At 47.2% G+C, this 25,952-nt stretch overlaps 2 protein-coding genes and 1 long non-coding RNA gene across 9 annotated transcripts in view; 2 read left to right on the plus strand and 1 right to left on the minus strand.

The window, feature by feature from the left end:
- Positions 1 to 11,441, plus strand: part of PNPLA7 (patatin like domain 7, lysophospholipase) — a 120,976-nt gene extending 109,535 nt beyond the window's left edge. For 4 of the 6 annotated variants that reach the window (XM_081847466.1, XM_081847461.1, XM_081847463.1 and 1 more), the window contains 8 exons: positions 490 to 559; positions 885 to 1,001; positions 2,783 to 2,931; positions 3,699 to 3,851; positions 4,424 to 4,534; positions 8,205 to 8,289; positions 8,796 to 8,899; positions 10,460 to 11,441. In XM_081847466.1, coding sequence (XP_081703592.1) covers positions 490 to 559; positions 885 to 1,001; positions 2,783 to 2,931; positions 3,699 to 3,851; positions 4,424 to 4,534; positions 8,205 to 8,289; positions 8,796 to 8,899; positions 10,460 to 10,543 — 873 coding nt within the window. In that variant the 3' untranslated portion in view covers positions 10,544 to 11,441. The remainder of the gene's footprint in view (positions 1 to 489; positions 560 to 884; positions 1,002 to 2,782; positions 2,932 to 3,698; positions 3,852 to 4,423; positions 4,535 to 8,204; positions 8,290 to 8,795; positions 8,900 to 10,459) is intronic. The other 2 variants (XM_081847462.1, XM_081847464.1) reach the window with 1 other exon arrangement.
- Positions 11,442 to 12,177: 736 nt separating this feature from the next.
- LOC309333864 lies at positions 12,178 to 24,806 on the minus strand. The gene is made up of 3 exons (XR_014152724.1): positions 24,522 to 24,806; positions 14,379 to 14,543; positions 12,178 to 12,274 (listed from the first exon to the last, which is right to left on the minus strand). It is a non-coding gene; the product is annotated as an uncharacterized lncRNA (long non-coding RNA).
- Positions 23,371 to 25,952, plus strand: part of NSMF (NMDA receptor synaptonuclear signaling and neuronal migration factor) — a 50,098-nt gene continuing 47,516 nt past the window's right edge. The window contains exon 1 of one of the 2 annotated variants that reach the window (XM_081847662.1): positions 23,371 to 23,617. In XM_081847662.1, the coding sequence (XP_081703788.1) occupies positions 23,547 to 23,617 (71 nt within the window). In that variant the 5' untranslated portion in view covers positions 23,371 to 23,546. The remainder of the gene's footprint in view (positions 23,618 to 25,952) is intronic. The other variant, XM_081847661.1, reaches the window with a different exon arrangement.

Raw genomic sequence — 25,952 nt, forward strand, 5'->3', positions numbered from 1 at the left:
GGTAGACACACATTTCCCCAATAGAATTAAAACTGGAGGTGTGCTTTTTATACTTGGAAATAGTTTACAAGTGTAGAAGAAGCAACCACCAACACTCAAAGGGCATGCTATTTTCTCTAACCTAGGTGTGCCTCCAGATTGCAGGCATTCTGAAGAGACCGTGTCATGCTTGTCACTTTCATTAATGGTGTTGATGCTTGGGGGGTGGGGAAATGAGTTTATTTGCTGGATCTCCCCACTGAAAGTGTTTAGTCAGTTGTACCTAGTCCCAAAAATATGGAAGAACAGTTTGACTTTGGCAAAAGCTGATTGGCCTGCCCTACTTCCTGTGACTCATGCAGAGGTATAACCAACAGATTCCTGTGTGGTTGGGTCTGTCTGCCGCTTTGGGTTTTTTATATTTTTTAATACTAATTTATTTTTCATGGCGCACTCACACACACAGTTTGGGAATTGGCGTTTTTTAACAAGTTGCTTTCTGTGCTGTAGGATCTTTGGATTCCTTACTTCATCATCACAACAGATATCACTGCCTCAGCAATGAGAGTCCACACAGATGGTAAGTATATCTGTGAAGAGCCCACAGTGCTTGTCTCATTTAAAGCAGCTGAAGCCCTTGGACCACTTTCCCACTGTACTGACAGCATAGGTTTGAAGTTCCCACAGATGCATTTGAGGGCTGGGTCTCAGGCTATGTTGGCTATGTTCTCTCCCCACTATCAAAGGCAGTGCGCCTCTGGATGCCAGTTGCCAGGAATCACAAGTGGGGAAAGCTGCTGTTGCACTGAAGAAGTGGGGCTGGTTGGGTTAGAGAGGAGCAGTTTGGCTGCTGCTGCTTTTCCTTCAGAGAAGATGGATCCTTTCTCTGACTTCCCCCCTGCCAGGCTGCCTGTGGCGGTACATCCGGGCCAGCATGTCACTTTCCGGCTACTTGCCCCCCCTCTGCGATCCAAAAGACGGGCATCTCCTGATGGATGGAGGCTACATCAACAACCTCCCAGGTACTGATGTAACTGCAACCTATTTTCTGCTTATTTGCAGCCGGATCTTACTTCTAGCCCCAACTCCTGAATTTATTGGGGGGGGAGGGTTGCTACTCGCGGAGATATAAATTCAAATTTTGAGACTTACATATGGTGGGAAGAAGAAGATCAAACTGTACAGAGGCTCTAATTGCATCCTTTTTTAAAGCTGCCTGGTTCAGTGTGCTGATCCCCAACACCCCAAATATTTGCGATAGGTGTCCCCATTAACCTTCACCCACTCCCAGTCTTTCAGAAACAAGTTTGCAGCCAGGGACATGAGAGCAGGTTCCTGAATGAGATTGAAGACTCTGAGTAAGGAGTGCAGCTGCACACAAAACACACACACACAAGTTGACTGTGCCCCTCCAGCCCAAGGATGCTTCCTTGCCCAGTTCTCTGACTCTGAGAACAGAATGCTGGACTGAATGGGCCATTGGCTTGATCCAGGAGGGCTCTTTTTGTGTTCAGAGTCTTCCCCATGCCATCTGACTGGAGCAGGATAGGCCCCCTTTACCCTCAAAAGACACCTTTCAATGAAGGCAGGGTTTGCAGCTGGGACTGAACTGCTGCTCCTTTATAAGGCTCAGCCTAAGGTCGGCTATTGCGGATGTATTCAAACCCTATGAAAGAAGGTTAGCCAGAGGAAAAACTGTGTGTTTATGTGAGAGATTGGCTTTAGTTCATTTAGTGAGCTTTATGATTGAGTGGAGATTCAAATGCAGGGTCCCCTTGTTCCTGTTCCAACACTGTAACCCAGCCATCACCAACACACTAGTCATTGTTGGACTACAACTCCCATCAATGCCAGCTAGTACAACCAATGGTCAGGGGTTGATGGGAGTTGTAGTCCAATAACATGGAGGGCTACTGATGTTCCCAATCTCTCCCTATGGGCTCCCTCTCTTTCCCTGTTTTATCGTCAAACAAACCTTGTGTGGTGGGTTAGGCAGAGTGATTGTCCCAAGGGTGCATGCTATGAGCTTCATGTGTCCAAGTGAAGATTTGAACCCAGGTCTCTGCATTACCGGTCTGACACTTTCATCACACCAGCCCTCAACTTTGTTGTGGTTAAGAGGAATAAATAGCAATGCTGAGTGCTCTTGAAACATGCCAGTATGGAAGCATCTAAAATTAATACTTTTTTGTGTTTCCTCCTTTTAATCCTCCTTTTCCCACTGCCCTCCAATAAAGGGAGCAGGGAAAGGGAGGTGAAGGAAGTGAGGGTACAAGTAGGCTTATCCAAATGTCTCCTGACCGCTCACAGTGATGTTCCAGGTACAACGTACCCTGGTAGCCTTTAAACCCTGCTGAGCATCTTCTCCACCAAGTGGAATCGAAAATGACATACCTGTCACGATTTTGTGGGCCTCTTTCACTTTGCTGTTCCTCTTGTCTTCTCACCCTCGCCTCCCTGAGGGATACTGAGTCACTGTTCTCTGCAAAGGGCCTTTTCTTTCTCCCGTCAGGAGGAGAAATGCTTTTTCATGTTTGGGTTTAGAAGTGAATTACTGGAACAAAGAAGGCCTATAAATTACCCTAATTCTGCTGAGAGGGAAAGAATCTTCCGAGAGCATTTTGGAAGGTAAAATTGCCCTCCTTGGAGCAGCGCCCACAAATGTCCAGCGTGGATGATGTGTGGCAAAGACCCTGCCAGAAATAATGAACTCATGCCAAGCAGTAGGCTGCCCAGCAAGCAGAGTAGAAGGTGTTCTAGGAAGGGGGCAGGGGATGATTCTTTGTTTTTGTCACCCTGACAGCGGATGTTGCTAGGTCTATGGGGGCAAAGGTGGTCATTGCCATTGATGTGGGGAGCAGGGATGAGACAAACCTCACCAATTATGGCGACGCACTCTCTGGCTGGTGGCTGCTGTGGAAGCGGTGGAACCCCTTGGTGGAGAAAGTGAAGGTATGCCTAGGATAGAATTGCCCCTAAATAGCTGCTAGCCCAATCATCTGTGGCAATTTGTGGTTGATTCCAGGGGATCAGGCAAATGTTTGGGGGGGGGGTTAGTGTTATACCTGGAAAGGTTTTTAACAGCCTGAAAGAGAACTGTGCCTTTTAATTTTCCTAACACCGATTTGGGCTGGTTGTTATTATTTCTTTCTGAGCTAGTGACCATTTGTGATAACATATTTGCAAGGCTGCATTAGAGTTCACAATGACCCTTCAAAGCTTTGATTGCACAGATGGAAAATAAGTCCGCACATGCTGTTTTCCTCCACATCATGCCATGATGAGGCCAGACAGACATGGTTGTAACCTGTGTATGTTGTGCCATGGCACTAAATATCTGACAGAGTAGCCATGTCTTCACCACCCACCCACACAAGCCAGTTTCAAACCTGCTTTAAATGTCATGGCTCCATGCCTAGAGTTGCAGTCCTCTGAGAATTACTTTCATTAAAGGGATTAAGGCTCTACCATGCCAAATCCTGTGTAGATAAACTGCAACACCCATCATCCACACTAGGTATAGCCAGGAACGACTGGTTGTCGTTTGGCAACATCTGGAGGGCTGATATTCTCCATGCCTGATTTATAGCACACTCACTAAATAAATTCCCAGGGTTTGGGGCCTGGGAGGTTATAGAAGTTAGAATTTTGGTCAGCCAAGATGGGTGGTGCTGCCCATTCTCTTGTGGGAGCTTAATGATACTTGACATTTTTGGCAGGTGCTGAACATGGCCGAGATCCAGACCCGGCTTGCCTACGTGTGCTGTGTCCGGCAGCTGGAGATGGTCAAGAGCAGCGAATACTGTGAATACATCCGGCCACCCATCGATCGCTATGGCACCTTGGACTTTGGGAAGTTTGATGAAATCTGTGTGCGTTGGGGTCAGAGGAAGCTAAGGCAGTGGGGGAGAGGGGTGCCTTCTTGGCTTGGCGGCCTCAAATTACTTGCTTGTCACAAGATTCCCCCCCCCCCCGTATGTCATGCCTTTTTAGATTATTAGCCTGATGAGAGGGAATGCCCCCGCTTTTTATTTTAAAGTGATCTTTAAAGTAACCCCAAGGATCAGGATTAAAATTCTTTAAATAGATTAATCCAATAAAACCAGTCTTAATAGCTGAAAAACATTCCAGTGAGAAACTTGTCAGCAACTAGTTATAACAAATGGATCTATTTTGAATTCAGCAAAGAGCCATCAGCAAACATTGGAGCCACCCCACATGCCCCAGCCCCATGCAAAAGACACAGGCAAAAGGGGCTTATAGCAACAGGCTTGTGAGCAAGAGTCTTTGCAACAGAAACCTTTTTCTTCTTAACATAGTTCAGCAACACATTTCAGAAGAGCCATGAGGCGAATGGGCTCCATTTCTGTCCTCTGGGGCTGCCACAGGAAACCAGCTCAGCTATAGTGGCTGATGGTTTCCTTCCTTCCTTCCTTCCTTCCAGGAGGTGGGCTATCAGCACGGGAGAACAGTATTTAATGTCTGGTGCAGGAGTGGTGTCCTGGACAAGATGCTGAAGGACAGACAGGAACTCTGCAAATCCAAGCTTCCAGGAGTGAGTATCCCAGTGGCTCTTCCTAGCGTCCTTTTTCAAATTATTGCTCTCCTAATATGATTGCTTCGCAAAGCTCATAGTGGTTTTATGGCAGAGGGTTTGTTTGTTTTTAAATATGCCTCTTGGGTCCTCTGGAGAGAAAATCCTGGATTGCAATGGTGACTGGCACCCCTTGGGAGTGGTAGTGTGGAAGGCAGGGAGACCAACAGTAGGTGGAGCCAGCCACTGATTGGCTGTAAGTAAGAAGGCAGGCAGGTGAGGGCTGATTGTGGTTGGTGGGGCAATGCCCCATTCGCTTTAATAGACCAGTTTCAACTGCTGGACCATGTCACTAATTGCCATAAGAGTCTGTGCTGAACCAACGCACTAACACATCCCCGACTTACAAAGCCAGTGTGGTGCAGTGGTGTTAGAGTGTGAGGCTAGGACCTGGGAGACCTGGGTTCAAATCCCCACTCATCCATAAAGGTCACTGTGTGACCTTGGAACTGTCATTGCCTCCCAGCCTAAGCCACCTCCCAGGGTTGTTGTGGGAATTAAATGAGGAAGGGGAGAACTCCTTGGAGAAAAAAGGTGGGACATAAAAGGAGTAAGTAAGTAAGTAAGTAAGTAAGTAAGTAAATAAATAAATAAATAAATAAATGTTATCACAGTCATCTAATTGCAAGCTACCTTCTGACATGGTCTTGTTTTAAAAAGCAGGCAGAGATTCAAAGTAAACAAACAAATACATTCTTCTTTGTGTATTCTGCACTATCTCCAGAGGCTTACAGCAAGTAGCAATAGATTATGTTTAGAATGACAGGTGGGGTGGGGATCTCATTTTAAAACTGAGTTTTTAAAATATGAAAGATAAACACCTCACCCTTCTCTTGATTTAGCTGCAGGTCTTCCCTGCAGAATTCACAGCTCTGAATCTCCATAGGGAGCTACACGCTTGAGAGGTTGCTGTTGAGAGCATCTGGCTTCACGCACCTCCGTTAATTGAACATGGTGCACAGGAGGTGCTGTGAAGATAGAGCTTTCATTCGATCTCTTTCAGTCATGGTAGGATAAAGTGGACAGGGAAAGAGGCTGATGCCCCAAGTGATCTAATTTTCTCTGTGGGTTAGAGTAGCCTAGGGTCACATTGAAAGCACATGGCTTCACCCCAAAGAATCATGATCTGTAGTTTACGCCCCACAGAACTACAGTTCCCAACACCCTTAAGCTACAGTTTGCAGGATTCTTTGGGGAAAGCAATGTGCTTTAAATGTATGGTGCATATTTGCACCATATCTCAGTGAGGCTTGAATGTCTTGTGGATTCCCCACTCTTCCACCCCGTCTCTCCATAGCTGCTTCTGGGTTTTGGGAACATAATTATTTAAGTGATTGCAGCATCTCCTGTGTGCTTCCCTCTCTGCCAGTTGTGACTCATCCAGTTGCCAGGGGTCTTCTGCAGGCTCAGCCTCCTGCCACCCCTTTGACTGTTAAGAGCAGGCCCCAGACAGAGTGCTATGGAAATGAAATAGAGACCTGGAAAGTCACCCAATATACAACTAGCTACACACACCAGCTGGGAAATGGGGGCTGCCTTGCACCGGAGCTGATCAAGTGACAGCTGGTTCCATTGGCTGTGTGTTGTAGGGCATGGCATAATTAATGCTAAAAATAAGTTCCATGCCCAATCAGATTTTTATCCCAAGAAATGCTTAATTTTATAACATATTATTCACACTGAGCAACTTTGTTAAATTTATCTTACCTTGCATAATTTATTCTGAATAGTTGATGGAGGGAGGGGCAAGGCCTTAGAGCCCTAGTCACTAGGAATCTCTTTGAGCTACCCTTTGGCTTCTGAAATGCCTCACGTGTTTCCAAGCTTATCTTCACAGCCATGAGATCTAGAAAGCTGCTCCTTTTTTAAAAAGGAGATGTTAGAACCTGCTGCGCTGGGTTCTCAGGAAGATGAGAATCTGCTTTCAATCTCCCATGCCTTCTACATCAAAGAAGTAAAAATGCCGTGACTTCTTCACAATTGCTGAATAACACAGCCCTGGATGCAGTGCATGAATGTTGACAATCCAATATAAATTTAGTGGCAACTCAAACCTAGATATGTAAAATATATCCTCCTCCCCCGCACCCTTCATGCTTGTTTTCAATTTTTTTATATGTGCAAGCGAATGCCGTTGACTGTCAGCATTCTCTGGCATCCCTCTGAGTTCTTGACAGTGAACAATGTGCCCTGGATTGGAGCGTTGAGTCACCACATTTTGAATGTCCGCTGTAATACGGAGATAACATATCTCATTAAAGGACCTGCCCTTTGTAGCAGGGGATTGATCTTACTGCCTCGTGGCTCAGTTCAATAGCTCTTAGCCAGCCAGCGGAGTGGCCTCTGTAACTATTTTTAAGATTTAGTGACTCTTGGGCTGGCAGCCTTTAATTAATGCTCCTACAACCAGATGTTCCCTTCCTCCGCTGCAGGGCATCTGATCCTGGCCCTCTGGCATTGCCGTAGCTCTGTGTGGCTTGGCTCAAGCGCTCCCTCTTCCAGTCTCCTAGATAGGGGCAGAGGAGCAGCTTGGTCAGGAGTATAGCCTTCACCCAACCTGGTGCCCTCCAGATGTTTCAGCTTGCAACTCCTATCCCTTGTGCCTTGCACCCGAAGCATCCTAGTGAGCTCATAGCAGATGACATTTTTCATGCATCTCTTTCAGTCTCCTAGCCCCTGCACTGCCCCAGCCCTCCCTGTTAGGCTTCATTTTCCAGCATGAAGTTGAGCATGCTATTATAATTGCTGGGGGGGGGGCGGGGAATATATTCATATGAGGCCTTCCCCCAGGTGCCTCCTCTGAGGGAGGTTCGGAGGGTTTATCATCTTATTTTCATTTCTTGCCTTTATATCAAACCTTCTTCTCCAAGGCGCTGAAAGTGTCATCCAGTGTTCTCCGCTCTCCTCATTTAATCCCCACAACAACCCTGTGAGGTGGGTGCAGCTGAGAGGTGGTGACTGCCTCAAGGTCATACTCGGTGAGCTTCATAACAGAGTGGGAACCCTGGTCTCCCAAGTCCTAGTCCAGCTGCACCATCACTGGCTCTCACACTGGGTTGCAACAAGGGGAAGGGCCTTTTCAGTTGTGGCTCCCCTGCCTGTAGAACACTCTCCCCAGGGAGGTCAGTGTGGCGCTTTCACAAACACCTTTTTGGCTCCAGGTGAAACCTCTTGTCTCACAAGCACTTGGCAAATCATAATACTTTGCTGCCTGTTGATGCTGTTGTTTTTGCTGCTGCTTTATCAAGCTTCAGGCTTTCTTCGGGTTATTTTTTTTTGTTATTGTAATGCAGTACTCTTTCTTTGCAATCTTATGTCATGCTTTCTGCTTTTAAAATTCTGAAAGCCGCTTGGAGACTCTTCACATGTGTCAAGCAACTAATAAATTGAATTAATAACAATAAAGAACGTAATGGAAGGAATTTGTTTTGTAATGGATGAAGACACCCTTGGCAGTGGCAGCATGAACAAGTGTCAGCTGGAAGAGGGCGGCTGCACTCAGGTGTCCCTTGGGAGCTTCCTCTTTGGGGCATCTGGTTGGCCACTGTGAAAACAGGATGCTTGATGAGACGGGCCACTGGCCTGACCCAGAAGCCAGGCTCTTCTTAAGCATCCATCTCTTCTCTTCCAGGTGGTGACCTGTCCCACAACTTCTTTCACAGACCTGGCGGAAATTGTCTCCCGAATTGAGCCAGTCAAGGCTGTCATAGTGGATGGTGAGTTGCGGGTGGGGATCACGGCTGCACCAAAATCCAAAACTCCAGTTCCTTTCTTTGTTGTGTTCATGGTTTTTTTTTTGGGGGGGGGTTGATGCAGGTGGGCGATGCCCATCCATGTAGCCCTTGGGTTCCTGCTTTTCCTGCTGTCCCCTCCCCCAGAGGTGACCCAGCCATCTTGCCGCCTGAGGTGAAACAGGAATTGCCACCTCCCGGCCCACTAAACTGCAACCCACTTCCACCGCCAGCCCTTGCCAAGCTCAGTGGGAGCCAGGGTGCTCCACAAAGTGTTGCCATTCATTTGGCGGGAAAGACAAGTGGCAATGCCACACACTGGAACACCTTCCTCTTGGTGGCAGTGGAAGCAGTTGGGCAGGCAGAGGGCTGCCTCTTGCACTTCCATCACCTGAGGCAGGTGCTTCACCCCACATCATGGGGAAACCAGCTGTGCCTTCCCCCACCTCTGGACTGAATGAGTCTCTCCCCCTTACCTGCCTTCTGTTCAGATGAGTCCGACTATCAGACAGAGTATGAGGAGGAAGTTCTCGGCAGCCACAAGGACGACTATGTCAATTTCCTGAGCAACCACACTGAAGATGACTCCGACTCCGTAAGAGCTCCCCTGGGCCCTACTGGTTTGGCCACTGTCTTCCCATAATGCAGTGGAGCCAATACAAGAGGGAGGTGGAGCTTATCTTGCCAAAAGGGGTCTTAGACATCATTACGTGACTAGAAGGCTTCCACTGGCTCCTCAGTTGCAAGGGAAAAAATATTCTGTAAACATTCAGGGGTAATCTTTATATCTTACCGTATTTTTCGCTCTATAAGACGCACCAGACCACAAGACGCACCTAGTTTTTGGAGGAGGAAAACAAGAAAAAAAATATTCTGAATCTCAGAAGCCAGAACAGCAAGAGGGATCGCTGCGCAGTGAAAGCAGCAATCCCTCTTGCTGTTCTGGCTTCTGGGATAGCTGTGCAGCCTGCATTCGCTCCATAAGACACACACACATTTCCCCTTACTTTTTAGGAGGGAAAAAGTGAGTCTTATAGAGCAAAAAATACGGTATATCTTAGAACATGTTCTAGGAGTGGGATTCAGAGATGGAAAGGGTAGAATTCTGTTCCTGTTATGCTGCTTTGTGACCTTTAGAGCTGTGAAGACATACTTGCTACTGTGTGAGCTATATCTAGTGAAAGACTACACACACACACACACACACACACACACACACACCACTCTAAACCTATAAGGAGTAGAGGCAACAGCAGGGTATCTCAGATGTGGCTGCATTTACCTTTGCAATTATGAGGACTAGAAACTAATGTGTACCTATGAGAGGTGTTCTTTTTTCATAAAAATGAAATCTGCAATTGTGGGCTGCTTGAAGTACCTTCCCAGTGACTAGAGGCTGAAGCAAGTTTTTTGAACTTGGTAAACGATATCTGACAGAGAAACATGATAGAGATGGTAGGTGTTATGTGTAGTAAGTGGCGAGAGACAGAAGTTTTTTCCCCTTCTCCCTCTCTCCAAATAATTCTACCCTGCATCACCCACTGAACACAGGTTGATATAACAGCTAGAAAAATCAGGATGCTGACCTAGATTGGGGCCAGGGAGCTGCCTTACGCTGAGAAATTTATTCTGTCAGGGGCAACATACCTGGGATGCTCATGGGCAGAAGCAAAAGTAGGCCACCTTTGTACCACCGCCCTGCGCTCTCTCTCTCTCTCTCTCCCCCCCTCTCCCCGCCCTCCTCTCTGTGCTCCGCTCCCCTGCGCTGTGCTAGGAGAAAGAGGCTTCTCTTCCTCCCCACTCAGCAAAGAAACTCTGCCCCTTCTCCTCCTCTGGCAAATTGCTTGGCTCTAGCAGGGTAAGACCAAGCAATAGGGCTTTGGCAGGGAGACCACTTCCCAGGTGAGAATGTCAAATGAGGTTCTGCTTTTTACAGTCTTTTACAGGGTTCTGCTTTTTACAGTCTTAACGATGCCAAATTGCACACAGCACACTCCCAAGAAGCTCAAGAGGCATACAGCTCATGCTTGCTCCTCCCCCTTACATGTGAGCTTTTGGCCCTGGACGGCAGAGCCCAGAGAGGAGCCCTTTGTCAGTGATCTCTGGGGCCTAACAGTGTGAGTGAAAACCTTTTGTCTTCATTTCTTGCTCCTAGCAGGACCAAGATGTCCGGCGCAGAAAGCGTATCAGCATCATCAGCCAGGACAGCCAAGGAAGCAGTGGTACCGAGCTGAGCTGAGCTGCTTTGGGGGACTCCCAAGTGGCTCAGGAAATCCTTTCCCATTCATTACAAAGCCTCCTCTCTTTGCCATTACAACGCTTCCTTGTTCTGAGATGAAAGTGGTGCCTTTTTTTCATTCATTCTTTCTTGCCTAAACCCAGCATGGGTAGCAAGAGTGAAAGGGCTCCTGACCATGGCTAAACTCTCCCCTTCCACCATTTCTCAAATGCAGCTCTCCAGAAACCTTTCACCAGCAGCTTGGCCCAAACAGATCCCAGGGCAGCATTGAATTCCTGCAGGCTGGGCATGTGGAGTGAACAGTGCATGCCTGTTTGTCCTGTGAACAAGATGGCGACAGCAGAGAGAAAGCGAGTGTGCATGTCTGTATTTTTAAAGGGTGGGTGGAGAAGGGGGGTTTCAGCACTCTTAAATTACTGTTCACCCCCCCCCCATTTAGTTCTTGAACCAGCATCTGCAATGGGAGGGAGGGCGTATGTGAGAGGTTTTGCCAGCAATTAGTAAGAAGCCAGAATGTTAGCATGCAGAATGAGTCTGGATGTTCCTTGCTCAACTCCGACACGGTGTGAAAACAAAACCATCTGTTGGGAGCTGTGTTGCCCAGCAGTGGTTGTGGCAAGCAGTCTCACTAAGAAGACGCCACCGATTGAGATGCCTTAGCTGGTCCTGCTCTCCACAGCAGAGCAGGGAGAAGGACTTTTCTTGCCCTTCTGCCTTTCTCTGAAGCTCCGTATGGGAGTCCTTGGCTCACTTGACACTTGTGGCATTTCCACACAGAGGGGGGCACTCCTGCCTCTGGCCATCTGGACAACCTTGTTCCATCTTAGCAATGTTGGGCTGTCTTGTCGCTCTGTGTGTTCAGATGTTTTTTAAAAAAATAAAAATCCAACAACTTGAACCTCTTTTGTGCTGTTGGCCAAATTCACTCTCTGCCCTGAGCCTCGGGTGGCAAGGCATGTTGGTGGAGAGGGCGTGTCTCTGTGGGTTATGGTGGTATAATATATTATGGGGGTTGCTGTTAAGGGTAGCAGCTTCAGGGATTTATCAGACCCACAGGGGCATTCTCTAGGGCAAACTTCACTGAGAGGTGTAAGAGCTGCTTTAGAAATTAGGAAGCTGCTTTATACCTTTCAGTCCATCTAGGCCAGTACTGTCTACACTGACTGGCAGTGGCTCTCTCGGATTTCGGCCAGGGGGTCTTTCTCAGCCCTTCCGAAAATGCCGAGGGTTGAACCTAGAGCTACTGAGTTGCAGTCTTTCCTCAGCCACAGGGCTCTTGCACAGCTCCTGTTCATTGGGCTTCCACAGGAGAACCTCCCAAAGGGCTGTGTCCCATCTTAAAGGAAACGAAGAGGAGAAGGACTTATTCCCTCTTGCTCAGGCACCAACTTACTCTGAGCCAGCCCCTTTGTGAGCAGATATAGCTTGCCTGATTTATTCACTCCCGCCTCCCCCCCACCGGTTCACTCTGCATCCCTATCACTATTCTGTGAGCCAGTTCTGAGCAAGGGTGACCAGCCCCACACTTAAACAGCAAGCATTGTAGCCAAGCAGAAATTTGAATTCTTATCTCCTCAATTTAATTCCTATATTCATACTTCTACATCACACTGGCCCTCATTGCTTTTTGAGACTGTGGAGCAGGGGTGGGGGTGGGGAGTTCCTGGAGCATCAGAGGGAGAAACTATGGTCACCTGCTCTTCCAAGAGACACTGAATGCTGCTCTACCTGCTGGCTATAAGAGTCTACCTGCCCGTGGACTGTCTCGCCAGAGTGGTGCATGCTCTGGTTATCTCTCGCTTGGACCACTGCAATGCACTCTACGTGGGGCTACCTTTGAAGGTGACTCGGAAACTACAACTAATCCAGAATGCGGCAGCTAGACTGGTGACTGAGGGCGGCCGCCGAGACCACATAACACCGGTATTGAAAGACGTACATTGGCTCCCAGTACGTTTCCGAGCACAATTCAAAGTGTTGGTGCTCACCTTGAAAGCCCTAAACGGCCTCGGCCCAGTATCCCTGAAGGAGCGTCTCCACCCCCATCATTCTCCCTGGACACTGAGGTCCAGCACCGAGGGCCTTCTGGCGGTTCCCTCACTGCAAGAAGCTAAGCTACAGGGAACCAGGCAGAGGGCCTTCTCGGTAGTGGCACCAGCCCTGTGGAACACCCTCCCATCAGATGTCGAAGAGATAACTACCTGACATTTAGAAGACATCTGAAGGCAGCCCTGTTTAGGGAAGTTTTTAATGTGTGACATTTTTATGTATTTTTTATCTTTGTTGGAAGCCACCCAGAGTGGCTGGGGAAACCCAGCCAGATGGGCGGGGTACAAATAATAAATTACTATTACTATTAAAGATACAAATAGAAGCATGTAACATGGGTGTAGCCAGGGGGTGCAGTTGCCCCTACCTATATCAAGCAAATAAATAAAAATACTTAACTAACTGACCAATTGCATTGTAGATAACTGAGTTCCACACACCCCAACATAAAAACTGCCTGCCCCCAATAAATCTTGGCTATGCCCAGGGCATGTAAAGTGGAACTGCAAAAGCAACTTAAGGCAAATTAACCCTGGAGAATAAAAATTCCTCTTTTCCCAAAGCATGCAGTTGTCATGCTGCCCAGTGGGAAAGGGTGCTCTCTCTTTGTAGCTGACAACCTGCCTCACCTGAGAAAGAAGCTCCAGAGGGCGGGGAGAGAACCAAATTATGTAGTGGTGGAAATAATATCCCAGCTTCTACCTTTCTTTTCTTTTCCCCTCTCCAGTTTGCTACACGGAAGGCACAATCTGCCTCCGCCTTTAGGTGCGCTGATCTCAGCACATTAGTAAAATGTTATTTCTATACACTGCTTTGTTGGGGGCTTTCAGCATGAGAAGCTGTGCCAGGCTGCAAAGTCATCTGTCTGTCACCTTTTCAAGACTGCAACACCCTGCCCTCAACACAGAAAAAGGCAACTGAAATGATCAAGGCGATGGAGCAACTCCCCGCCCCCCATGAGAAAACGTGGCAGTGTTTTGAGGCAACATGATATAAGTTTATAAAATGATGTGTGGTGTAGAAAGAGTGGAGAGAGAAAAATTTTGGTTCCTCGCCCTTAACACTGGAACTTGTGGGTACCCAATGAAGCTGGATGTTGGAAGATTAAGAACAGATAATTGAAAACACCTACCGTACTTCTTCATGCAACGTATAGTTAAAACTATGGAACTTGTTCCAGCAGGAGGCCGTGATGCCCACCAATTTGGAGGGCTTTAAAACAAATTGGGACACCTCCATGGAGGGTAATAAGATTGTCAGTTGCTACTAGTCATAATGGTTATGCTCTGACTCTTTGGAAGCAATAATACTTTGGAAGATCAGTTGCTGGAAGCCACAGGAGGAGAGAGTTGCTCTTCTTTGCATATCCATTGTGAGCTTTGCATTGTTGCATCTGGCTGGCCCCTGTGAGAACAGGATGCTGCACTAGATGGACCATTGGCCTGATCCAGCAGAGCTCTTCTTATCTTCTTGTCATTGGCTTTGATTCCTGCTCTTCAGGCTCCCTGCCTTCTGTGCTACCAGACTCAAGGGCCACTAATGCAGCCGTCCCTACGTGGCACCAGCCAGCTTGACTTAGGGGAAGGTTTTGTTCTGCCCTCTGATGCATTTAATCGGGATGTGAGTGAAATCTATCCATATTCAGAGACTGTGCCAGTGTCCCAACTCATCCATCTGTTTCTTTAGGGTGGGAAGAAATGTCACATTTGAATTCCATCTCCCCATTGCCTACACACTGATAATCTCTGAAGTACCATATTCTTTGTGAAAACACACACATACTCACATACACAATGTTCCCCTGCTGTTCAGCGTTTGAAGACTTCCGGTTTCGTCAAGCGGCACCATAGAAGCGTTTCATCCCACGCAAGACACCACACAACCTTGCTATGCTGCCTATGAGCATGTAACATGATGCACCTGTAAGCATATCTTCATGAGGACCAGAAACCTGTTTAAATTTAAATACACATGCACATAAACACATTTCAGAAAACTGATCTCTTCCTCCATCCACCATTGCCTTATATAGTCTAAAGCCACGGTTGGCCAAGGTGGTGCCCTCTATATTTTGCTGGACTGTAGTTCTCACCATTGCTCATGCCAGCTGGGGCAGTTGAGATCTGTAGTCCAGCAACACCTGGGGGCACCCCTCCCCTAAACTAATAAATTCACTGCAGGTGTGGGGAGCCTGTGGCCTTCCAGATGTTGCTGAACTACAGTGCCCATCATCGTGGGCCATTGGCCATGCTTGCTAGGGCTTATGGGAGTTGTGGTTCAGCAACATCTGGAGGCACCTCTTCATTTTAACATATTTGGCTTTCCTCTTCTACCATTTCTAATAATCAAAGATGTCAACATGAGAGATTCCTGGTGGTTGTTGTTTTTTTCTTTAAAAAAAACACATTCCAGTTTGTTGGTATCTTTTTGTTGCCTCCAACACTCTGCAATTAATAATTTTGCTGCAGTCATTACATTTTAAAATTATTCCCACGTCCTCTTGTCTTAATATATCCTCGAGGAGATCCATCAAAACAATGTTGGCATCCAGTGCCCATTATCCTTTTAATTTCATTGGGAGGTTTATTAATGTTGCTGGCAATAAAAAGCAAGCTATGTCAGGGCTCAGTGACCTCCTCTTTCCTTGTCTTTCAAGCTGATTGAACCCAATATGAGCCACCAAAGCAGGGGTGGGGAACCTTATCCATCCCGAGGGGCCACGTTCCCTTCTGGGGGACGCATGCCAGGGGTGGATGGGACTAGAGGCAAAAGTGGGCAGAGCAACAAATACAGATTTTACCTTTGTACGATAGGCTGCTTTAACAAAAAAACACTCACACACACCCAAAAAAGACCTCTGTCCTGGCAAGTGAAGGACAAGTCCCAGCCAGGCCGGAAACACTAAAGGAAAGTGCAAAGCAAGACTAGTGAGAGGTGTGGCCTGAAAACCAGACAGAGAGACCCTAAGGGCTACATTCGGCTTCTAGGCCTGAGGTGTTCTCCATCCCTGTGCTAGACCACAGCAGAATGCCTCTTTAAAATTTTAAGAAAATAGAATTTGCTAAATCTGAGCTGTTCACTTTCTCTGCAGGGGCTTCTATTAGGGAAGAAAGGGGCAATACCATCTAATTGCAAATCAAATTGTTGTTGTTCTGTTGTTAGGCAGAAGCAGGTGGAACAAAGAATGCGAAGTTTCCCTTTTGTACAGTAGGCTAGTTTCTACAGACACGCACATGTCTCTGTCCTCTATCCAGGCAGCGAGAAGCATTATCAGAGATCAGGGACACATTCCAGGTATGCGGAACCACTCAAAGAGTACATGGCAAGGCTTATAACCACTGTAATATGGCGACAATTCTGACGAAAACATAACTTTGCTTATCTATCGCGACCCCCGTTTGCAAGCGGTTTCTCTCCCCCTGCTTCCTCCTCCTCCTCTTCCTCCTCCCCGCCTCCCTCTCATCCTCTGAAGGACTGAGATCAAGTTAATTGCTCCGCTGGCCGTTCTCCCCTGGAGAGCCGAAGCGGAGCTTGGAAACCGTGAAAGAGGGTAAGTGAAAATAAATATAAGGAACGCCAGACAGGAGGGTCTGGTACTCTTCCAGGCCATCCTGCCAATTTTAGAGGGCGAGAGATGTTTATGTTCTTGTCCAGAAGAGGCATAAGACAGTAGGGTTGCCAACTGACCAGAAGAACAACGTGGCTCGAGGTGCTCTGCCTTTGACACCAGCTCAATGGGCAAACAAGTCAGTGCCCGGAGCGTGGAGCTCCAACATCTGGTTTGAGGTTCAAGCTCTATCACGTAGGACTTGTGTGGGCACATCGCTGTCTGCCTGACCTTGGTCCCCAATCTGCAAAATGGGTATATAATGGAGTCCTGTTCCGTGTGGGCTGAGAACAACAGAGACTCCCGCGCGCCATAAATTGGGTGAGCAAAGTTCCTTTGGCTTTTAAAAACAAAGACTTCGAAGCTTGTGCAAGGGGCAGAAATTCATTAGGGAAAGCTTTTGCAGATAGAAGCCTTTGCCCTTTGAATTTCTGTCGATCATGCCATGATAAGGTTAAAGGCATGGGGGCCTTTGTGAAAATGGTGGCAGTAATTAGAGCCTACCTTTCATTATCCTAGCATAAAAGATCAAAATGGCTTTGAGTGGAGAGCGGGATGTCCAGGTGGCAGAATCCACGAGGCTGTCACATTCCACCTGTTCGGCCTTGGCCCCGCCCTCTGGCCCCACCCACCCGATTTTTGAAATCGGCAACCCGACCGTGTGAGACCACTCGCTCCCCTTGACCCATCTCCCTGTATTATCGCTGTTCTCTTTCCACAACGCCGAAACAATCCAGAAAATCACAACATGCAGAGTAAACAGACGCACATTTCCCTGATTGGCATAATTCCCTCCCAATTATGATATTTGGGTGTCTGCTAATGAGCGGGTTTGGAGCACAGCAGCGTCTCAGCCCTTGATTGATCGATCGTGCCGCCTCGCTGGGAACGAGGGGGGGGGGCGGGTCGTCTTGGGGGAACATCTGCTCAGGGGGCGTGAAGCCTGATCAGCGGCGGGGATCTATTTGTCTGAAAACTTCGGCTGTGACTGGTAGGTAGCAATGCGGATGCTCTGGTGGTTGTCGTCATCCCGAATAAGCGATTCAAAGAAACAAAAGTCCCCCTTGCAGCCACTTTGCTGAAGTTTAAGTGGGCCGAATCTGGTCCGTAGGAACCAACTCCTAGGGCACCTCGCCGGGACCCCCCAAAGTTGTTGAGCGTTGCCGTTCAAATTACCTCACCTCCCCCTTTATTCAAGGCACCCCTGACCTAGTCAGTGCTGAAGGCAGCCTGGAAAGACCCATGCAATGCCATATCGTATTATCAGGTTGGCACAGGTTTCCTCAGGCAGCTCCCTTCTTCTGTTGGTGGGGTCCTGGCTAGGCCAGGTGCCAGCAGTCAGCTAGGTCAGACACTGGCTGGGAGTCCAAGGGCTTGGAAGCCCCACTACCAGCAGCCCAGGCTAGCCACACCACCGTTCACTGACCTCTCTGCCACCATAGATCAGACCAGCGGTCTGCTTAGCACAGTCCAATTTATTTATTGTTGGAATATTCAGGACAGATAAAACAAAGTAAATTTATTTATTTATTTATTTATTTCCCACCCACCCATGTGGCTGAGTTTCCCCAGCCACTCTGGGCGGCTTAAAAACTTCCCTAAACAGGGCTGCCTTCAGATGTCTTTTAAAGAAAAGATAGCTGCTTATATCCTTCACATTTGGTGGGAGGGCGCCACTACCGAGAAGGCCCTCTGCCTGGTTCCCTGTAACCTCACTTCTCGCAATGAGGGAACCGCCAGAAGGCCCTCAGCGCTGGATCTCACACAGCGAGATCTCACACAGTGCATAGTGAAATCGCATTGGTAAGATGACAAGATACCAACGAAAGAAGAATGGCAAGTAAAACTGATGGAATATGCTGAAATAGCGAAGCCCCCCCCCCCCCCGAAAACTTAAGAGACAAGGACAACAGAGACTTTTAAAAAAGACTGGGAACCGTTTATGATGTACTTACAGAAACAGTGTAAAGAAGCGGGCTCACTAGAAGCGTTTGACTAAGCACTTACAATTCAGAAAACAAGCATAAAGAACAGGAGGGTGATAAGTGGAAATTGCAGAGTTTTGAGAATCTAAAAGAGAAAGTCCGAGATTGGCTTCATTATTATCAAATATTGGAGGTCTATAAGTTGGACAGGGAAATTGGCTTTCAGGTGGAAAAATCAAAACTGGAAACAGAGTTGCTAGAATCCAATACTAAGAATTTGTCAAAAATGTATAACTTGCTGTTGAAATGGAATACACAGGACGAAACAGTTAAATCAGCTATGATTAAGTGGGCTCAAGATATTGGTCATAACATTATGTTCGCTGACTGGGAAAGGTTGTGGACCACCGGTATGAAATTTACGGCATGTAATGCCTTGAGAGAGAATATTATGAAAATGATCTATAGGTGGTACATGACCCCAGTCAAGCTTGCAAAAATTTACCACTTACCAGATAACAAATGTTGGAAATGTAAAGAAAATGAAGGTACATTCTTTCACCTCTGGTGGACATGCCCAAGGATTAAGGCTTTCTGGGAAATGATATATAATGAAATGAAAAAGGTATTTAAATATACCTTCCTGAAGAAACCAGAGGCCTTTCTACTGGGTATGGTAAGCCACGTGGTGTTAAAGAAGGACAGAACTTTTTTTATGTATGCTACTACTGCAGCAAGGATTCTCATCGCAAAGTATTGGAAGACACCAGATCTACCCACTCTGGAAGAATGGCAGATGAAGATGACAGAATACATGGGACTGGCAGAGATGACTGGCAGAATCCGAGATCAGGACAAAGAGACAGTGGAAGAAGATTGGAAGAAGTTTAAAGACTATCTTAATAAACATTACAAAATTAATGAAGGCTAAAAAGATATGGGTTGAAAAATTAGTGGTTTGCAGGGGCATTGATTAAGGAAAAAGAATAGAATTAATAAAAACTATGGGAAATGTGGGAATGGATTTGCTGACAAGACAAATGAGATTAGAATACAGAAGGGAGAGGTGTGAGGAGGTCGGCGAAATTAGGTTTAGAAAATATGGTTTGAACTTATACTTGTCTTTGATTTGTTTGTTTATTCGTTTATGTCTTTATTGATTTTTGTGTTTATATGTGTTTATTCAAAACTTTAATAAATATTTAAAAAAAACAAAAAAAACAGAAAACAAGCATAAAAACTAAGAGGCAATAACTGGGAAAATAATCAAACGTAAGATGTAATTTTGGAAAATATGGTATAAAAATGACAAGAATGCAATAACATTTAGCTAAAAGAATACAAAATAAAGGCAGAACAAAACAAGCAGGAGAAACTGATATTTAAAGAACCAGAAGAGGAAGTTGAGGGAAGTAAGGGGAGGAGTGCGGGGGGGGGGGAGAGATTGGGACTTGCGTATGTCCCCCCCCCCCCCGTGATAATGATGATTGTGTTGAAGTCAAAATGTAAAACTTAATAAAAATAATAATTACTTTTATTCATTAAAAAACGAGCTTTGGTTAGGGTCTCCACCCCCCGCAAAAAAACCAATTTGGGGTTGTTGTCCCCCCCAAAGCTATGAGTTCACCATGTTTAAACAATAATTTATTTAAAGTATATATATATATATATATATATATATATATATATAGTCTGAATGTACGTCAAAAGATTAATTAAAAATGTGGTATCAGACTGGGAAATTTGTATAGAAATGTATTCTTATTTTTTCATTTTATGTGCAATTGCTGAACCAGATATAAATTGTAATATGAGGACAATGCCGCCTCAAGGTTGCTGACAGGAGTGAGCCCCTCAGCATGTAACACCTCAGCTCAGAGGCCTGCACTGGTTGCTGATTTGCTACTGGGCCAAGTTCAAGGTGTTACTATTAGAATATAAAGCCCGTAACAACCTGGGACTAGTTAACTGGAGAGGTTGCCTTTCCCCACATGTGCCCACTCAACTGCTTTGACCTGCAGAATTGGCATTATTACGGGTGCCGCCACATAATACCTGTTCCACATTTGTAAGGAATCGATAGGTGGCAGCACCTATTGACAATCAGGCAGGTGCCTCACTGTTACTCGTTTTGGAGCCCACATAAAACATTATTGCTTAGACAAGCCTACCCAGATATGTAGAATGTTTTAATTTTTGTTTAGCTTATCACTGATTTTAATTATTATTTGACTGTTTTAAACTGCTTTTTTTTTAAAAAAAAATGTTTTTACAGATAGTCTCTCTTTTCATAAACTGCTTTAAGGGTTTGTTTGTTATTTACAATCAAGCAGTATGAAATGAATAAATAATATGATTAGTAAATAACATGTCTGATAAAATTAACTTTAAAAATACTTTATCTATTTCTGCATCTATCTATATACAGTATTAGCAAGTGCCCTTCCTGTTAGAACCTAAAAATAAAATAATTTTTTGGATCCATTAATGGAGCTCTTAGTTTTTTCTGTGCAACAACTCAGAAACCAATTGTTTTGTGTTTGTTTGTTGGGAAACTAAAATATCCTGCACTGATCATTCTGTATGAAAACAAAGGCAGGTATGTTTGGTTCTCTTTGGGGCTCCCCCTCTTTGCACAAAGGGGAGGCTCCAAATCACATCTCCTCTGACTGTCTTGGACACTTCCCATGGGATCTTCTGTTTAGCTCTGATGTGCACCCAAGATGTTTTAGCTGGGAAAATGTGAAGACTGTGAAAATGTGGCATGCAGAAGGGACAGATGTGTGTGCTGCACACAATTGATTGGGTGATGTGCTGCTGCTCCCTTGATTCATCAGCCTATTGGCCTGCTTAGAGATATGTTGATTTCTATTTATGACAGTGATCACAGAATTGTAGAGTTGGAAGGGATATCAAGGGTCCTCTAGTCCAACCCCCTGCAATGCAGGAATCTCAAGTAAAGCATCCCTGACAGATGGACATCCAACCTCTGCTTAAAAACCTCCAAGGTCCATTCCACAGCCAAATAGCTCTTACTGCCAGAAAGTTCTTCCTGATGTTTAGTCGAAATCTCACTTGTTGTAACTTAAAGCCATTGGTTTGAGACCTACTCTCCCAAGCAGGAGAAAACAAGCTTGCTCCATCTTCCATGGGACAGCCCTTGAGGTATATTCAAAGATGGCTATCACATCTCTTTTCCAGGCTAAACATACCGAACTCCCTCAACCTTTCTTCTCAAGGTGTGGTTTCCAGACCCTTGGGCATCTTGGCTGGTCTCCTCTGCAAATGTTCCAGCTTATCTAGTTGCAAGTTTGGGGAAAGGAGTGGACAGGAGCCAAAAGTTAATGGGGTCAAGTGTACCATGGAGGAAGAGACTGTCACAGTGGGCACATATCTCCTTTTCCAGGGAGATTACAGGTAAACAGCCCACAATGAGTGAAACAGGGAGCCCTTATCCCTCCAGATTGTGCCCCTTGGGACTAGTTAGGTGGAAGGCAGATAAAGTGGTGACACTGAGACTAAGGAAGAAGAAGAAGGAGACAGCCTGGGCTATCTACCTGGACCAGTTTAACATAAGAAGGCAGGTGGGTGAGAGATGGCTGAGAACATTCTGAGGTTCCAAATGGACCATCCTCCACCGTGTCTAACCTCATCAGCTTTGAGCAAATCAGGACAAGCGCTCCACAGTGCCAAATTACCTGGGGTGTGGTGTGGTGGTGGATATGGGTGAGCATATGGCTTAGAGACAAATAAGACTCCCTGGAGGAGGAGTGTGTGTGTGTTTGAATAAGAGAGCAGGCTGTTTCGTTCTGTGAGGAAACGCAGCACATGAGAAGCTGATCAGAGGCTGAATGATTTATTTTTGCGTGAGAATACAGTGGAGAGACCTGACCTTCACACCCTTCTATTTCCTATCCAGTGGTTTAATCCTTTTACGGAGGTCATGAAACTGTACTGGGGCTGCTGCACTTCAGGCTGTGAATGGGGGCTCATATGAGGGATACATCCACTTCTCCAAATACAAATGCTCCCTGCACATAGAAAAGCAGCAGAATGCAGTACTGTACAGTTAAAGAGACTTGCTAATCTGCACTAACAGCCATACTTCACATTTTCATATAATGTTTTAAGAATATTCAAACCACATACTTGGTGATGCAACCAATAAGATTATAAGCAAGTCTTTGTATGTGCAATCCATTGGGGGGGGGCGTTGACTATGTTATTGTAGTAGAATTCTTTGTCCCCCATAAATCCCACAAATTGGATGACTTTGCAGGATGTCAATGCTTTCTCTTAATTGCATAACTTAGACTGGTTTTGCGAGCATAATTGGGAAGGGAGAAGGAGCCAGGAGTATTATTCAGCCATATTGCTTTCAGATATATATTTGCAGCCTTAAGGACTGGAACTTTGTCCCTGGTTTTGAAAAAAGCTGAGATTTTTCAGGCTGAAGAAGTAGTCCCCTATCCTGTGACTTTTTTCTCCTGCAGCGGTGAAGAACCAAGGCTTTATCCCACCCCCGCCGCCCCTCGCTGCATCATCTGATAAGGGAACAGTCTCATGGTGGCAAGAGGATGTGTATGATTTGTGGTAGCCCACAGTTTAATGAAGCGGAGCAGATAGTGTCAAAGCCAGTTCCTGTTGCTGGCAGTGCTGAAGAAAGAACTGAAAGAATGTTCACAGGGGTACTCTTCCCTGTACAAATACTTTTCGTGCAGCCTAGGGTGATGAGCCTAGGACCTTCTGCATGCAAAGCAGGTGTTCCACCACTGAGCTACGATGCTAGTTCAGTACTTGGATGTAGTCAGTAAGGGCGCCTATCTAAGAGACGGCATTGTCCTTTGCACAGGACCAGAGTCGGTCTAGCTTTATTTAATTCAAACATGCATCTCCTCAGGGGGCACCGCGACTGCCTTGCCGCCAACGCATCCAGCCAGCTCGGAGCTTCCGCGTTGAGCCAGGGTCCTCGGATTCCAAGATCACTCGGCCGCCTCCTGTCAAGGTGGTGCCAGGGCACTCTGCACAACCTCAGAAGCACTCCACCGATCCCACTGCCGGCGCTCTCCCTCCCCGCTCCAGAGCCACCCCAAATATAGGCATGGCACAGCCTGGGCTTCCTGCACCCCACCCCGCCAGGTCTCTCCTGTGGCGCCCGAGCCGCAGTCAATGAGCAGCCGCGATGCGCGCCGAGGGGCGGCTACTCGTGGCGGCGGCTCCTCCTCCGGCTCCTCCTCCTCCAGCGACACTCGCAGGGGTCTGCCTGGGAGGAGGCGGACTCCGCTCGGCCCGCCGAGGCAGCAGCAGCAGCCGAGATCGCAGCCTGTCCCCAGAGTTGGGGGTGGGGGTCGGCATGGGCGGTGGTGGCAGCGGCAGTGGCGGCTCCGCGCGGCGGTGGCGGCGATGAGCTTCGAGGAGGACGATGGGCACGGCCGTCTCCAAACGCCGCTCGCTCCGCAACGAGGCCGTGGCGTCGGTGGCGGCCAAAGTCAGGTGAATCCGAGCTCGGGTTCTTTTTTTGGGAAAGGAGGGGGCGAGATCGGGATGCAAAGCGAAGGGGCAAGCTAGCCCTAAAGAAAGAAACCTAGCGAGGCGCTCTGAGGCCGTGCATAAAAAGGCGGCGCGTAAAAGGAGAGCTGCGGGCGCGATGATGGTGATGGTCGAGGGATGGGGGGGGGGACGAGGGGGTCATCTCTTTCTCTCCGACCCCCGTTACTCCAGCGAGAGATTGAATCCTGCACAGGGTGGAGTTGGGGTCGTGGGTGCAAAAAGCAAGGAGTGTGCAAAGGAGTGAGCATGGAGGAATTTGATATAGTCTCCGCGTCGTGCATGGATGAGCATTTATGGAAAGGGAGGTTTAGGGTGAGGGGGCAAAAAGAAACACACCGGGCGCGTGTCTGTGCAAGTACCAAGAGACCAGGTTGGAAGGGACGCGCGCATGGGATCGTGCAAGGGCTGGGAAAGAAGAGCGAGCGTGCAAGGGAGACGTGCGTGTTTCCAGAGGAGCACGTCGGTGTCTTGTTCCGCGCTCGGAGGAGCTCGCCCGCCTCTGATTGACGTCAGAGGCTGGGGAGGGGGAGGGTGCACAGTGGGGAGGGGTCCGCCACAAACCCGGATTGTGTGTTTCCTTTCTGACTGCTGGATCGCATCGGGGCTTTGGAGTATGCTGGATCGGAACGATGCGCTCCTTCGATGCTCCTACCCATCGCTGTACGGGTTTTGTCAGAAAGCGGCAGGCCTGGTGTTCTGTGCCCTGCTACACCTAGGGGAGAGGGCTCTGGAACATTTCAGCTGTTCTCCCCAAAAAAACTCCCCACCACCACCAAATTGGGTGGTCTGAGATGAAGTAAAAACATCACCATGTGCCAAGTTTTCACACAGGGAGAAACACACATACCTCTAGCACTTTTCCTTCCGGCAGTGCAGACAGCCTATCCCTGGTGTGCTGCATCTTCCCAGCCTGCCAGAAGTGTCTGCTGTTGAGCGTGGAGGGTAGGAGGACAGCGCTGCTGCTGCTGCTGCTGCTGCTGCTGCTGAATCCCCGCCTTTAGTCTCCCACCGTGCCAGTGAGCCAGAAGTGCTAACTCTGTATTTTTAGTCCGGCTGGCGCTGGGTTGAAATAGCAGATGACGTGAGGTGCGAAGTGTTTTGGCATGCTGCCCAGCCGTGGACCACTTTTTCTTTTTCTTTTGGCAAAGGCTCAAAGAGCCCACGGCTGCCCTGGTGAACTTCCAATCTCTGGGAATGCAGCAATGATGTGGGGGGGGGGGCGGGGACCGGCAAGCTGCCTGCCTGCCTGCCTGCGCAGTGGTGACTTTGCCTCCGCAGCTGTTTAACTTCTTAGCCTTGGAAGATGCTCTCTGCTTGTCTTGGACGATCCCTCTCTGGTAGCAGCGTGCTGACCAAGAAAAGTGAGCCTTTGGGGACGGGCCCCGTCACTGTGTTGTGTTTTGCACCTAACGTGCTCCTGTTCCTTAGCGCCTGATGAAGGAGCATATGCGGCTTTTGTTTTCTACTGGCGACACAAAACCAAGGAGAATTGCAAGCATCACAGAGGATGTTTAAAATGTAGTGACGCTTTCAGACTGCCGGTATTTGTGGGAGGGATCCCAGCACGTATACCGGAAGTTTAGGTTTGTGCATTTAAAATGAAATTAAGCAGTCTTCTACCCTAGTGCAACAAATCCACCTAAAATAAATCGCAGACTTTGGTTGTTTGGAAGGTGAATGGGAAGTGCATTGAAAAGTGTGAAGTGAACAAATGATTGGTGGGAAGACATCCCATGTGCAAAGTGGGACAAATGCCCAATAAATAGGTTCCCTGGAGATGCCCAAACTCCCTACTGTTATCTGAAGTGTATCTGAAGTGTATATGAAGTGTTATCTGAGTGCATCTGAAGAATACGAAGTGTATCTGAGTGTATCTGAAGAATATGAAGTGTTAACTGAGTGTATCTGAAGAAGTGTGCATGCACACGAAAGCTTATACCAAGAACTAACTTAGTTGGTCTTTAAGGTGCTACTGGAAGGAATTTTTTTATTTTTTCCCTACTGTTAAGTTAACCTTACTGAAAAATTGAAATTATTTCCCCTTTAAACAAAAAACCCAAACCACACACTTGTGCATAAGACATTTAGTGTGGTTAATTTTGATTGGTGTCATTTTACAGAGTGAGGTGACGGGGAAAGGATAAGCAGCAGGTTCTGATTGTGGGGAAAGGACCTCTTTGGGAAGGAAGAACCCGTGAGACAGACTTTCCAGAAGACGGGGCAGAACTCTTGTTCATGAGCAGGGTTCGCAAACAGGGGTGCCTGGACCACTGGTGAT

Source organism: Podarcis erhardii, assembly GCF_964252035.2.
Source record: "Podarcis erhardii genome assembly, chromosome: Z".
Taxonomy (NCBI): domain Eukaryota; kingdom Metazoa; phylum Chordata; class Lepidosauria; order Squamata; family Lacertidae; genus Podarcis; species Podarcis erhardii.